Raw genomic sequence first — 14,044 nt, 5'->3', positions numbered from 1 at the left:
AATCTTTTGTTGTGGATGTGATTCCTGCAGGGGTAATTTCAGACTTAAAAACTTCGGTTCATCTCATCCCAGTGCAGTTTTAATACTTCTCCATTTGCCTGCTTCATGCTGTCTGTTGCAGACTCATAACGACCCCAAGAAGGATGTCTAGCTGCATGGAGTCCTGCAGACCCTATGGGGTGAGCTGCCCTCAGCCAATTGCCGAGAGCTACAATGAGCCATGTGTGCAGCAGTGCCCCGACTCCAGAGCAGTGATCTTGCCTCCACCGGTGGTGGTGACAGTCCCCGGCCCCGTGCTCACTTCTTTTCCTCAGGAGAGCATTGTTGGATCGTCAGGCCCAGTCGGAATGGAGGGCTCCTTTAGCTCCCAGAGCTCCCTGGGCTCTGGGGGCTCCTTTGGTCTGGGAGGGTCTCGAGGTTATGGGAGCTCCTTTGGCTTGGGGGGTTCCCGGGGCTACGGGAGCTCCCTGGGCTCTGGGAGCTCCTTTGGTTTGGGAGGCTATGGAGGATCCCTGGGCTATGGGGGCTCCCTGGGCTCTGGGAGCTCCTTTGGTTTGGGAGGCTATGGAGGATCCCGGGGCTACGGGAGCTCCTTTGGTTTGGGAGGCTATGGAGGATCCCGGGGCTATGGGGGCTCCTTTGGTCTGGGGGGCTATGGAGGATCTCAGGGCTATGGGAGTTGCCTGGGTTATGGGGATGACATGAGCTACGGGGGCTCCCTGGGCTATGGGGGCCAGTATGGCTCCAGTGGCTTTGGTAGTTGTGGCAGGTCCTACAGCTCTGGCCTCTCTTCCTGCGGTGCTGGCTATTCCCTCCCTGGTGCCCAGCGGTGGGGCAGATCCCGCCGCGGGAGCTGCGGAGCATTCTAAAGCCAGTGCCATGATGCCCAGAGCCAGAGACAGCCCTGAAGCACGGACTGCAGCATGGGGACATGGAGCAGGAGCTGAGGGGACCGGCAGCACCCATCAGCTACCCAACATGGGGACAGGAGCATGCTGTGTGCCCCACGCCTCACTCACCTGTGCTACCATGAGCCCTGGCTGCAGCTTTGGTGTTCCCTGCATCTTCCTGCCACCTCCGCTGTCCCCTGGATCCTGAGCAGGGTACTGTAGCCTCCGTGCAGTCCCTGCGTTGATAATTTTCCCTTGGACCACCTTGAGTTTCTGTAACTGCCTGCTATGTTCTTGTGTCCCAATAAAGCCCTGTGGTGTTGCATGTGAGCCTCTCTTTTCTTCCTTCCTCCCTCAGCCTCCTGTGGGAGCAGCACTCCCTGGTGTGCAGGGTTAAGTGATCACAGCATCTGCCCGTCTCCAGGTCTATTCAGTCTGTAGAATGGGAGTTCAACTGAGATCCTTTAGGCACGCACAGTGCTAATGAATATTTGTTTAGCAATTTAGAAGTCATTATCTTCCCCAGGATTTAGAATGAGAAGTGTAATCGTTATTGCTCTGAGGATTTCCTGTTGCCTCAAAGGCCTCCACCAACCCCTAATTACAGCATTCCTAAGCAAACAAAGGAAGAACCATACAATTCTCCCCCTAATTTTCCTTTATCTAATATTTTTATTTTTAGTTACGGATGTTTTTTATTGCAAATTGTTCTTCATAGCGTGAAAGATGAGTCAGAACAATATTAGCAGAGTTTGCTGAGGATTTATGAGCTCCACAAAAGAGCAGGAGATGAAAGGTCATGCTGCTTGCAAGACAGGATTGATTTTCCCTACTGTTTGTTAGCCAGGAATGAATATTTAATATTGTACTGAAAGAAATGTGGTTAGGGAAAACACCCCATCAAAAAAAGGGGTTTTAATCATTACTTATGTTTTAAATGTCCTTGCTAACCAGTATGGTCTGATTCATATGAAGATCTGCTTGGCACTGACAACTTGACACACTGATAAATTTATTCCACAGAACGATATAAAGAGGAGAGAAAAAGACATCAGAGGAGTGTGTTGTTTCTGATGCATCATAAACAACATGCATGAGTTTTGTCTTTCTGCATGAGTTTGATGAGCAAGAAGTAGAACAACTAAACAGACAGCTACACTAGAACAACAGCTAAAAGAATGAACAGCATAAGCAATAGGTTTCAATGTGGATTAAACTAATCTCCTAATTCAAGGCAATGCTTTACAGCAGGACAGCCAACTCCTAGTGCAACTATATGTTACATTTTTCACCTCATAGAAAGGCATTGGATCAGAAATGCCAAGCTACTGCAGTCCCATGAGCTCAGGGCAAAGCTGAGGGTGGTCAGCAAGCACAGGGCTGTGGTCATGAACTCAGTCCTGCATCTGGATCAAGCTTTCAAGCTTCTAGTTGTTATTTCATCTGTGCTTTCTGCATGAGGCTTTAGCACGGCCCATAGCTCCCACAGCGGTTGTATTGGCGGTAGGACCTCCCGTAAAGGCTCCCCAGACCCGAATAGCTGAGGAGCTGCCAGAGGAGATGGGGACCCCCGCTGCACTGAGAACATCTCCCACAGCTGCAGAGGCTGAGGATCCCACAGTGGTGTTCTGGGGGAAGGAGCTGAGGATGGGTCCTGGCAGGGTCACCACCACAGGAGAGGGCTGGATGATGTAGGTGGAGTCCTGGCACTGGCGCACACAGGGCTCAGTGCAGCTGTTGGCCAATGGCGTTGGGCCACATGGGGTGGGAGCACACAGGTCATAGCAGGACATTTCTCTGGGCTGGAAGGAGATCTTAAACACAGAGAAGGCGGTAACAAAGAAGTTGTGATTACAATCACATGACTGAGACAGTGGAGAGTACCAGAAACTCACTAGAGACTCTGGGGAAAAAGTGATGCATTCTTAGATTGAAAGGAGACCACAAATGAGACCTCAATTCCTCTGCCCTACAGAAAAGAGCACAAGGGGCACCTCCACCTATCCGGAGCAGTCTGGGAGCTCATTTCTTTCAGCACCCTTCAGGATGCCTGGTGCCTGTAGGAGGTAGGAAGAGGGGACATCTTTATGACCCTCCTGTCCTGGAAAGCCGGGAGATTCTTCACAACCACTTCTATTTTCTCAGTTATTTATGTACACAGATTTTAATGTCTTGGACCAGAATGCACCAGTGACCCACTGAAAAATGAATGTGAAGACTTGTGCCCAGCAAATGCAACCCCTTAAAGCTGCTCTTCTATACAGAAAGTTGCCCTCAGCTCCCCTCCCTCCACGCAAAGATCATAGAATCGTAGAATGGCTTGGGTTGGAAGGGACCTCAAGGATTATCAAGGTCCAACAACCCTGCCACAGGCAGGACCACCAACCTCCATACCTAGTACTATATCAGGCTGACCAGGGTCCCATGCAACGTGGTCTTGAACACCCACAGGGATGAGACATCCACAATCTCTGTGGGCTGCTGTTCCAGCACCTCACCACTCTCACAGGAAAGAACTTCCCCTAACATCCAACCTCAATCTTCCCTCCTTCTACTTCAAACCATTTCCCTTTGTCCTGCCATTATCTACCCTTGTCTAGAGTTGAGTCCCCTTCTGTTTGTAGGCTCCCTTTAGATACTGAAAGGGAGGAAGAGGATAAACTTTAGACAGCTATGACCAAGCCAATACAGAAAAATAAAATAATACAAATGCAACAATTCAAAACAGAGAAAGGCAGTGGATTCAGACTTACCCTTTCACCAAGGAGAATAAAAGAGAAAAAGTGGATGGCAGTGACTTGCACAGAGCTGGTTTTTATACTGCTTCCCAAGTGTCTGAGGACCTGAGATGTACTCTGTGCACGAAGCCACTTACCAGCCAATTGCTAGAGATGTCTTGTATGCAAACCATTCCCAGCTGATGATGTACTTCTTCTTCACTGTTGCCTTGTTTTAATTTCATAAGGTATGTGTTCCCCTATAGAAGTTTCTTTTATCTTAAAGCCTTATGAGCTCTGTTAATTCCTGGCCAGATGAACTGATTCACCTCAGCTACTAAGGAAGAGATTTTGCATCCTAAACATGATCTGTGCAGCATACATCATTTAACACAGGTGAATATGTTTATCAGGAAAGATGCATGGGATAACCACCCCATGAACCCCCTCCTTCCACTTCATGAAGTCCATAAGTTACTGAGACATCTATAGCTACGACTCTGAACCAAACTGATTTTCCCTCCAGCAGCTGCACAAAGAAGAAAATGTCCATTATCCGGAAGATAATGTTTCTACAGAAAGCACTTGGCAGAGCTGACTGCAGTTTGCCAGACTCAAAGGTACTTCCTGGGAAAAAGCTGATCCAAGGGAAAATGTTGTTTTACTTCCTTGACTCAGGATGAAAGAGTATCAGCAGTTTGACCTGTTCATTTCATATTAAACTATTGCATTTCCATGAAGGGATTTGAGACGCTGGTCTTCAGTTTGGAAACTGTCAAAGTCCTTCATCTCAGGATTTGGCAATTTGAACTTTATTCCTATGTCAGACTCCAGGAAAAACAATTCAGGTCAAATTGAGGGTGCGTGTGGGTTTTTGGTGCTAAAAGTTCTGCACAACTTAACTTTGCATAATTGAAGTCACCAGTTTTACATTTGCTGATATAGTATTTTCTTTCCTTATAGTGCCTTGCATTATTATACAAAATTATACTCCAAATTAATGGTCGCTACCTACAGAAGTGTATAATATTCTTTCTTCTTCCCTTGAAAGCAAATAACTTTGTCTTCATTTTGCATGGTCTTAAAGAACATTGCAATGTGCAACATTTCAATTTCTTTTTCAAAGACAATTTCTGGATTAAAAAGTAATTGCATACAATGCATAAGAAGACTTTAAGGCAGAGGTTGGTGCTGTAATCTCTCCACTCCAGAGACATGCAAATTATGTCTAAATTGTGAGCATCTCCATCAGAATCTCCTGGGAAATAAATGCTGATTGCACAGTTTTGAAGAACAAAGGTCTTCAAAGTTCACAACAGATTTCCATCAATGTCTCAGACATGCAAATAGTGTATTAGCAGAAAATTTGAAGGCGTGCTGCATCATTTGAACACAAGCAGTGTTTGAAATTTGTGACCAGTATGGATGATGATTTTCCCAAACTACATCACACTCTGTGGCTTCAGAAGCTAGAGTCAGTTCATCTCTTCCTTAACCTTTGAAGAAGTATTTGCCTCGGAAACCCCATGCTTCAAAATGTCATTCCAACCATCAGTCACTGAATGTCCATAGGTGCGTGATGACATTACCCATTCTGTCCCCATTAGTGACACTACTGCCTGCAGCTCCTCTATCCCTTGAGATTTATCAAGTTTTTGTCCAATACAGTGTTAAAATACACATTCTTCAGTAACAACAACTATCTAGTGATCATAACTGAAGCAAGTATATCTGAAAAACAAGCTCATCAAAAGGTATAGGAATGATAAAAGAGTCATCTCTCCTGATGGCGCGATCATGTGTCAAATGTGCCTCTCTGGTTCAATCTCCTCATCCCAGGAGCTGAAGATTTTGGGATATTTCTCATTGGAATATTACAAAGCAAATTTAAACCTCACTGTCACTGATGAAATTATGCACTATGGTCTTCAAATTAAAATTTCTTGCTGCGAAATGGAATGCCATGAAGCAGCGTGACCAAAATGCTGAAGAGCAGACAAAATTCCAAAGCAAACTGAATTTTTGACTCATCCACTTCTCAAGAAGGTGGAGTTGGTGTAATGGAGCCAGGGATATTCAAAGGATACAAACCATAAAGATGAGAGACACCACAGATCGTGGTTTCCATCTAAAGCAGGATAAGTCCAGGCAATAAACATAAGCAGTAAACAGAACAATTTCACTGGTGGGAACACAGCCATATGCAAAACAGAAGAATAATAAATTAATTTAAAGTTAAGGCAGGACTGATTAGTAAAAGTGCAAGAACACCCCAGGTCCTTAAGGGAGCCTTAGAAATCAATGGAATCTCTGCCCTTAAGAACCTTTCTACATCTTATTCCTGTATGCACAAAGGTACTGTAATTTTTGCCTTTAGTTTCACAGAGTTTGGTATCAAAGCACAGCTTCCCTGACCGTGATAGAGAAGACAGTGTCCTGCTTCCTTCTATGGGAAGAAATCCTTCCAGTTGTTCTGTGGCAGATCATCAGACACGGGTTTATAAATCTAGGAAGAATGACTGTGTTTTGTTCAGAGCACAAAAGATGATTACATCGATCCCAGTCTAATGTGGGATGACATTTCTAATGTGGTAACTGTTTCAGAAGCATCTTGTATTACCTAGAAGGTTTAACTGTAACATTAAGATCCAGCTCACATTCTGCAGCAGAGAACAACACTTTTCAGATGTTAGAACTGAGACAAATTTTTGCTTCAGTAAGTTTTAATTCAAAGATTGGAAACAAGGAATTTATGGGGATAATGCACACTCAAGGATTTTTGTTTCTTAAAAGAATGAGCAATGTAGCAGACCATTCTGAATACACAGAGATCCCAACCTTGGAAAGACTTCACGTGAGCACGTGTATGTGTCAGTCCCTCTGCACTGGAGGTCAATGAGATAAAAGTACAACAGAGAACTGCAAAAGGGGATTATAGCTCTAGAAGAATGTATTTTGGGGAGAATAAATGATATTTCTTGTCCACTTGGATATGTCGGAGTTAGTTTAACCACAGTGCCTCAGCCATGATCCTTCCCAGCCACTTGGATACAGTGCAACCATAACCCCTCTATGGGTTTGGATAGGCAGATAAGCCCTGTATAAGAGAAGTTGCTTTGCTGCAACTACAGATGAAGGGTAACTTCTTTGGGATGTGTCCAGTTTGATCAAGCAATAGCTTCAGTTGAGAGAGCAAAAGATGAAATCATATTGCACATTTAATTCCCACCAAACTTCTGCTGTATCATAATATCAAACTGCTCAATTGCCATTCTCCTCTGTCGTTAATTATTAGGAAAACCTGCTCCTTGGAATTATGGATTCCTTCATGGGACTGATGAATCTCCTTTAATTTAGCTTCAGTAATGACTGTTGTCAGTATAACTTTGTCAACATCTTTCTCTGGCCTTAATTACATTTCAGCATCAGACTGCATAGACAGACTCCAAACAAGAAATTTCACAGATGCGTGGGGAAACAGGGCACTGAATCATCCTGAGCCCCTCAGGTGCAGCTTTTCAGGCTCGTATCCCTCTGGGAACAAAGCTCCCCATGTCCAAAGACCACATTTGTTACAACTCAGACAGCCATGCTGGAACAAAGCAAAGCCAGACATTTTTCAGATCTGCAAGGCACAGCAGACAGCAATACCTAAAGGCACAATCAAAAGGAGCTGGAACTTACAATCCTTTCATTGATTTCTTCCAGACGTGTTTCCCAGGCCAGCAAATATCAGTGGCCAAATCACTTTGTAAGAACACCACATCAACGCCCCCTCCCTCACCTCCAACACTTCCTGTGGTCTGAACAAGGCTCTGGATTGTTCACAGGGTTACACCATCCCACCTTCCCCCTTAGCAAGCTCAGATGCTCCCAAGGACAGCATAAGCACTCCTTTCTCTTAAAGGGCCCCTCATTACTCTCACTGGTAGAGCAAAGAACATCACAATATTCTTCCAGGTTGGTGAGCAAGTGGAGAATAGCTAAGTGGAAGTGGAGCTTCAGAAAAAGATTTATCCCATTTATTTCCAGTGCTCCTCATCCCTGTAGACTTTCCTGCTGTATCTCTATCCCTCTGCCCACTTTTCTCTGTATATCTTCTTATTTATTATGACTACAGAAGGATAAGGAAAAATATGACCTCCCTCATGAGTTTCTCCCTGAAACTGTACTTGTCCATACAGCACTGAATGGGAATTCACTCTTTTTCTCAAGCGAGCCCGTTCCTCCACTCTCGTTACTCTTCAAGAAATTCCACATCAAAACTAACAGTTTTTCATGGAAGAGTGATATCAAAATATTTAAAGGGCTTGTCTGCATCTCCATGGTGCAATAGATAGAGAGTATTTAAAGAAAGAAAGCAGAACTCGCTAGCTTATAACATTTCCTGCTTCTGCTACAATAGGAGGCATACACATTGCAAGGGAACTCTGTTTATTTCTAGCCTTTGAAATTATTTTCTTGGCACAGATTTACTGTATAAGCACAAAATAAAAACTCCATCCACAATTGAAATCTGAATCATCCTCCTGTAGCAACTGACTTGGAGTTATTGGCACAGTGGTTTCTGGCACAGATGAGTTGCAAACAGACCTGTTTCACCACAGACAGGTTGGAAAATGGGCTGGGAGTAGAAAGAAATTCAGGCAGACTCGCAGTATAATGCAGCACGAATTTAATGAGGCTGAGGCATGGAAGGAAGCAATATAAAATGTAAGGAATATATTTCCAGAGTCCGGTAAGGACAGCACCCACTCATCCCTCTTACAATGATATATTCAGCAAAATGAGATCTTCCTTCTTTATGCTTTAAATGAACTGTACTACTTCAGCCATGCAGAACAACTCCTAATAATTACATATTTTACCTAATCATTGTCAAATACAAAAAAAAAAAAAAATCACATACACACACACAAAAGTAGAAAAGAACAAGATATGATCAGAAATGTAAAGTAAGGCATAACAAAAGACAAGCAAAGGCCTGATTTTAGGGGATGTCAAGCTCTCACAGCTCCACTAACTTCAGGCAGAATTGTGGGTATCCAACAACATGTAACCATGGCCAGGAGCTCTCTCCCACATCGGGTCATGCTTCAGTATTTCTGGTCACTTCTTCCTGCCTGCTCCTCGTGCTCTAGCACGGCCCATTGAAGCTGCTGCGGTAAGTGTTGTAGCGGCGGTAGGGCCGGCTGTACCCGCTGCCCAGACTGGGATAACCAAAGCTCCCAAATCCCAAGGAGCTGCCGGAGGAGATGGGCACTCCTCCTGCACTGAGAGCACTCCCAACAGCAGCAGATGCTGAAGATCCCACAGTAGTGTTCTGTGGGAAGGAGCTGAGGATGGGTCCTGGCAGGGTGACCACGACGGGAGAGGGCTGGATGACCACTGTGGAGTCCTGGCACTGGCGCACACAGGGCTCGTTGCAGCTGTTGGCCAGCGGGGTTGGGCCACAGGGAGTGGGAGCACACAGGTCATAGCAGGACATTTCTCTGGGCCGGAGGTAAATCTGAAACAGAGAGAAGGAAACAAATGCAATACAAGAATTGGATTAAACCCTTCCTGAATATAGCAAACTTGCAAGAGATTGCATGGGGAGCAAGATTATGTTTTTGCTCCAGAGTATTTTCAAAACAGGGTTGAGTTGGCATTTCCTTTAAGGAGACTGCTAGGGAAGGTAACACTAATGAATCTTGCTCCGTCACTTACCCTGAAGCCTCCGTGGTTAGTAAACTCACCCAGGAATCGGGGCATGTGGTGATGCTGAAAACCTCGACGTTCCCATTGCAGAGAATGCCCTAACCACATGGCCATAATGCTACCCTGGAAAAAGGGAACTTTCAACACCTCCCCTTGCAGCTGTGGCTGCACATAGGAAAGGTATGTGTGTCCTAGAGAAATAGAGCCTCCAGATGAAAGTTCTCAGCTGGACCAGGTGAGACCTGGCTTGTTATTGCTGATCCAAAGCTTATATATTTGCTAAGCATCCAAAGATGACAAGCGTCCTATCCAGTGCTCAAACAGCAGATAATTTTTCCTTTTTCCTTCATATCCCATGCTTTCATCCAAGTGCCATCTTAGAGGTCCCTTCTCCCAGTTTGAAGAAACTGGAAAATACAAGCCAACTACTTGAAATTGAGAAGAACTGGCAGGCAGGCAGCTGAGTTCAGGAACCCTTCTACTTTTTGTCTTGCTATTAACATAAAACTCATCAGCAGAAGTTACAGTAGAAATCTGTCTGCAGGTGTTTGCTACATGGGGAGGAGTTGGTTCCCAGGCACTCTTTGCCTGCAGAATTGCTATGAGGTGAGTTTCAAAGACAGACATGGACTGAGGCTTTCTTCATGTAGAGCTGGCAACCCAGGACAGTGAAGGATAAAATGCAGTACTGGACTCCTGTTTGTTGCTCTTAACATCTGACCATAGATAAATTTCCCACTAATTTGGGTCTGATTCCCCCATTCCATGACTTTTGTAACAGACTACCAAAAGAAAACTTCCTCTTTCATATGAAAACCCCTCTCAGCTTCCTCTCAGAGAAAAGAATAAGCCGAATGTATGTAACAGTACACCACCATCAAGGCAAGAGTTCAATGTACAGAAAGAGAATAAACGAGTTCAGACTTACCCTACTGTCCAAGGCAAAGAAGGGAAGAGAAATGGATGGAAGGAGTGTGAGTTGCTCAGGTTTTTATACTTCATCCCAAGTTGCCCAACAACTTGGACTGTTCTTTGTGCATGAAATTATTTATGAGCTGGTACTGATTATATGTTTTTTTGCCTCAGTATTTGTGCTTATTACTGCTTTGCTTCCTTATCTTGTGGCATGTATATCTGACCACAGGTTTCTTTCATCTCAAAATATTCTGTGCCAAGTTAATTTCTGGTAACATTAGAATAATTAATTCAGAATTTATCCGGCCTTGAAAACCCTTTGGGATCTGCCTGGTGTCATTATAGTAGATTAAGCAGAATTTGCATAACGTAGAACCGTGGACAAGCCCTCCTCTGCAAGGTAAATGCTGTTGCAAATCATGATGGATTTTAGCTTTTGTGAGTGGGAAGCCAGTCCGTGAGCAGCTGTAGTTGGGAGATTCCAGATGCTCTAAGAGAGAGAAGGAGAGTTTTCCAGAAAGTGGCAAGGAAGGCACACACACAGTTCACACCCAACTCAGGCCCAAAAATTAGAGAAGAAACCATGAATAGTGCAAAGGGAAGGGCTGTGAAAAACACAGTGAGAGCTGAGAGGGACTGAAAAGGGCTAGAACTTTCTGCAAAGGCCATATAGACAGAAAAGCTTTTAAGTTGCTGATTCTTTGACATGGAAGAAGAAGAGTACAAGAAGAGTACAAAAAATCTTGTCAAATGAGATATTACGGAGCTATTGTATTTCTGTGGAAGACTCAGAAGGAAAATCTTACAGAGGATCTTGCTTGTCTGTCTCCAATTATGGGCTCTTAGGAGCTTTATATCCAGAGAGTCCATAGATACATCTCAATTCTTATCTCAGACCTCATCACATCCACAGCTGCATTCAGATTAACTTCCATATAGGTGAATATGTTACCAATTGTTCTCAAGGAAGAGTCTTGCAAAAGATAAGACTTTGCAAAACTCAGACTGCAGAAACAGTCACACACAGCATTTCTTTCTTCCATAACGCTGCATTGACTTCTGCTGCCCCTGCAGAGCCTGGTGCATGGTGTTAGACCAGTGGCAGCCAACTGGAGAAGTGTCAGAAATATATGAAACCTCAGTAATTTCTTCACTTGTAAGTTTTTCTGGACTTTGAAAAGAAATTAACTTCTTCTATAGGAAAATTTTGCAGGATAAAAAGTAAAGGGGTAAAATACATAAATGATCCTTGGCACAGAGACCAGCACTCAGGTCTTTGCTCTCCTAGCACTTCAATTACTGAGACATGTAAATCATCACTAAATTATAAGTGTCTTTGGAAGATCCCCTGGGAACAGAAACTTGTTTGGCTTGGTCAGATGCTCCTCAGAACTTCAAAGTTTATCAGAAACTTTTATTAAAACTCCAGGCATGCAAAGTATTATGTTATGTGAAGCTTAAGATATGTGACCCGTGTTTGAATTTTCATATCTCTCTTATAATAATCTATTATCAAGATTTGGAAGTATAGACCAGTCAGTGGCTTCTAAAATTTATGCCACTGTTCGGGGTGGCAGGATTGATGGCTATTTCATTTTTAATTAAAAATAGCTCAAGGTTGGTGTCAACCATCTCATATTCCAAAGAGATTCTCAAAGAAATAACTCTCACCTTTTTTGGATTTGCCAACCACGGCCACTCCTCAGAACTTCTCTGTAATCTAAGAGAATAGCAAGGTTTTTCAAAGAGAATCTCCTCTGGTATGTAGTACTAATTTGGGGAAGTAATTTGCATGGCAACATTATCCTCAGATAATTTTCAGAAATTATTTTGTTCTTTTTTCCAACCTCTACTTGGAAATAAAGAATTCTTTCAATATCAGACTCAGAGTTTAGAAAAGGACCTAAAGATATTTTCAGAGATGTCTGTGACCTTCCTTGAAAGAGATTGCAATAATTGATGTTCTGAGACCAACCACTTCACTGCACAGTCTGAATGTCTTCATCTCCTGATCTTTGGGCTGAATTAAAGTGAGTGAATCAGAAGTTCACAGCTGTTTTTATATGATCAAGGACAGGCCTGTATATTCATATTATAATTAAAAGTTTTTGCATAATGTGAGAACATCCTCCTGAGACACCTGTGAGCAACTAAATGGCTGAAGAGAAGCCCTTCATCAGAAGAGAACTGGAATCTTACTCACAGTAATCCCTGTGGAATGGCTCCAGACACACAAGTGACCCAAAATCTGCACATGGAGACACAGACACACGGCGAGCAGAGCAGTTTCCCTGATGGGAAGAGATGCAATAACATCTGAGTTATAATTAATTACCTTGTTCAAAAGAAAGAGGCTCTGAGCAGCTGAACAAATCTACAACGCTCTTTACAGCACAGAACTCTCCTGTGCAGCCCTTTCTCTCACTGTCCACAATGGGTTTGATTGTTCTCTTTTGAACTTCAGACCCCAATCTTAGTTAATTGTGCTAGTACTAATGTTTATTGACCAACAGTCTGCAACTCCATTTGAAGCTTACCCAGTAAATTAGGAGACGTGGTTCCAGGCCATTGGCAGTGAATTCTGATAATACCCTCATGGTGCCAGCTATTGCTGTCTTAGTGCTTACAAGAGGAGATGCATTTGTATGTTAAGGTCCATTTGTTCTATCAGACTGGGTATCTCTGCAATGTATTGCTGCTTCTATTGCATCCCAATGAGGCCACATGTTGTTTGATGCAGGTGGATGAATAATACACACTGTGTGTTTAATTTGGGGTGTCATTGGGTATAGGCAGAGCCTCCAGTGTGAACTTCACCATTTCAACTTGTGCTGCCCCCGAAGGCAGAAGCATTCAGATATAAGTAGATATATACAGTCCTCAGAGTTCATACCTATTTCATACACAGATGTTTTCACTGTTAATGTTATTCAAATACTGCTATAAAGGACTTTAAAATGACAAAAGTTTGAGGTTTTGTTTTGCATTGTACTGTGATCTAATGAGCTTAAACAACTGATGATATAGTTTCTCTTTTTGTCCAAAAAAATGACTGCGAATAATGACTGCACAGATATCCATGGAGTTTTTCTGCAAAGGGATGGCCTGTGGTGGTGGTGTTGTACCAGGATTCAGTGTGAACAGTAGAAAACAACAGCATCAGAAATGATTTCATGCTGTAGGGAAGAGCTTGTTTACTCAGCAGGGATTCTGAGGAGCACCACACCCACACTGGGTGGGCTTTGGTTGTTTTCAAACAGGTGTTTGAATATTTTTTTTCAAATGTAGATGTTTAATTACATTTTAAATTCTAATAGTGTAATTAGCATTTCTCTACCCATGGCCCTGTGCTGGATCCACCTGCCTTGCAGCCACCAGGACTGATGAGCTCATACCTGCAATCTCAGGGCAAGGGGGTAGCTATCATCACTGGTAGAAACCCTTTTCACAATCCAGCATTTACGTGTGCCAGGGGTTACGTGAGACCTTACTGCAATTATATGCCAGGTCCCTGATTTTATGTTTACTTTCATTAGTCATTTAGGAAGGAAATGATGATGGCATACATGCTTGGAGCTGGAGATGCAGGAGGAACACAAATGTTTACATCTTTTCCATCTCAGTAAGAAGAGGTGAATTTCCATACTGCAAATAAACTGAAGTTACAGACATCACCATGGGGTGAACATTCAGCCTGTCATTTATCTCCAGAGCCGCCTGCAGCCAGTGAATGTATGCAAATACCTCTGCCAAACCCAACATTTTCAGCATAATCTCATGGAGATCTGCACAGAAGCACTAGGAGCTCTGTCTGCATTAGGA

The 14,044-nt window shown here is 43.5% G+C and overlaps 1 protein-coding gene and 1 pseudogene across 2 annotated transcripts; one reads left to right on the top strand and one right to left on the bottom strand.

Moving 5' to 3' along the window:
- Nucleotides 1-143: 143 nt before the first annotated feature.
- On the top strand, nt 144-869 carry LOC306956258 (uncharacterized protein; the record flags this gene model as incomplete). Its single annotated transcript, XM_079547620.1, has 1 exon — nt 144-869. One exon carries the CDS (start codon nt 144-146, stop codon nt 867-869), a length of 726 nt encoding a protein of 241 aa, XP_079403746.1.
- A 7,875-nt stretch (nt 870-8,744) lies between these two features.
- On the bottom strand, nt 8,745-9,095 carry LOC306956216 (feather keratin 4 pseudogene; annotated as a pseudogene). The gene has a single exon. The product of its transcript is annotated as a feather keratin 4 pseudogene (transcript).
- Between the last annotated feature and the right edge of the window lie 4,949 nt (nt 9,096-14,044).

The sequence above is a fragment of the Tetrao urogallus genome (assembly GCF_951394365.1).
Source record: "Tetrao urogallus genome assembly, chromosome: 28".
NCBI classification, from domain to species: domain Eukaryota; kingdom Metazoa; phylum Chordata; class Aves; order Galliformes; family Phasianidae; genus Tetrao; species Tetrao urogallus.
This window is presented reverse-complemented; position numbering and strand designations above follow the sequence as displayed.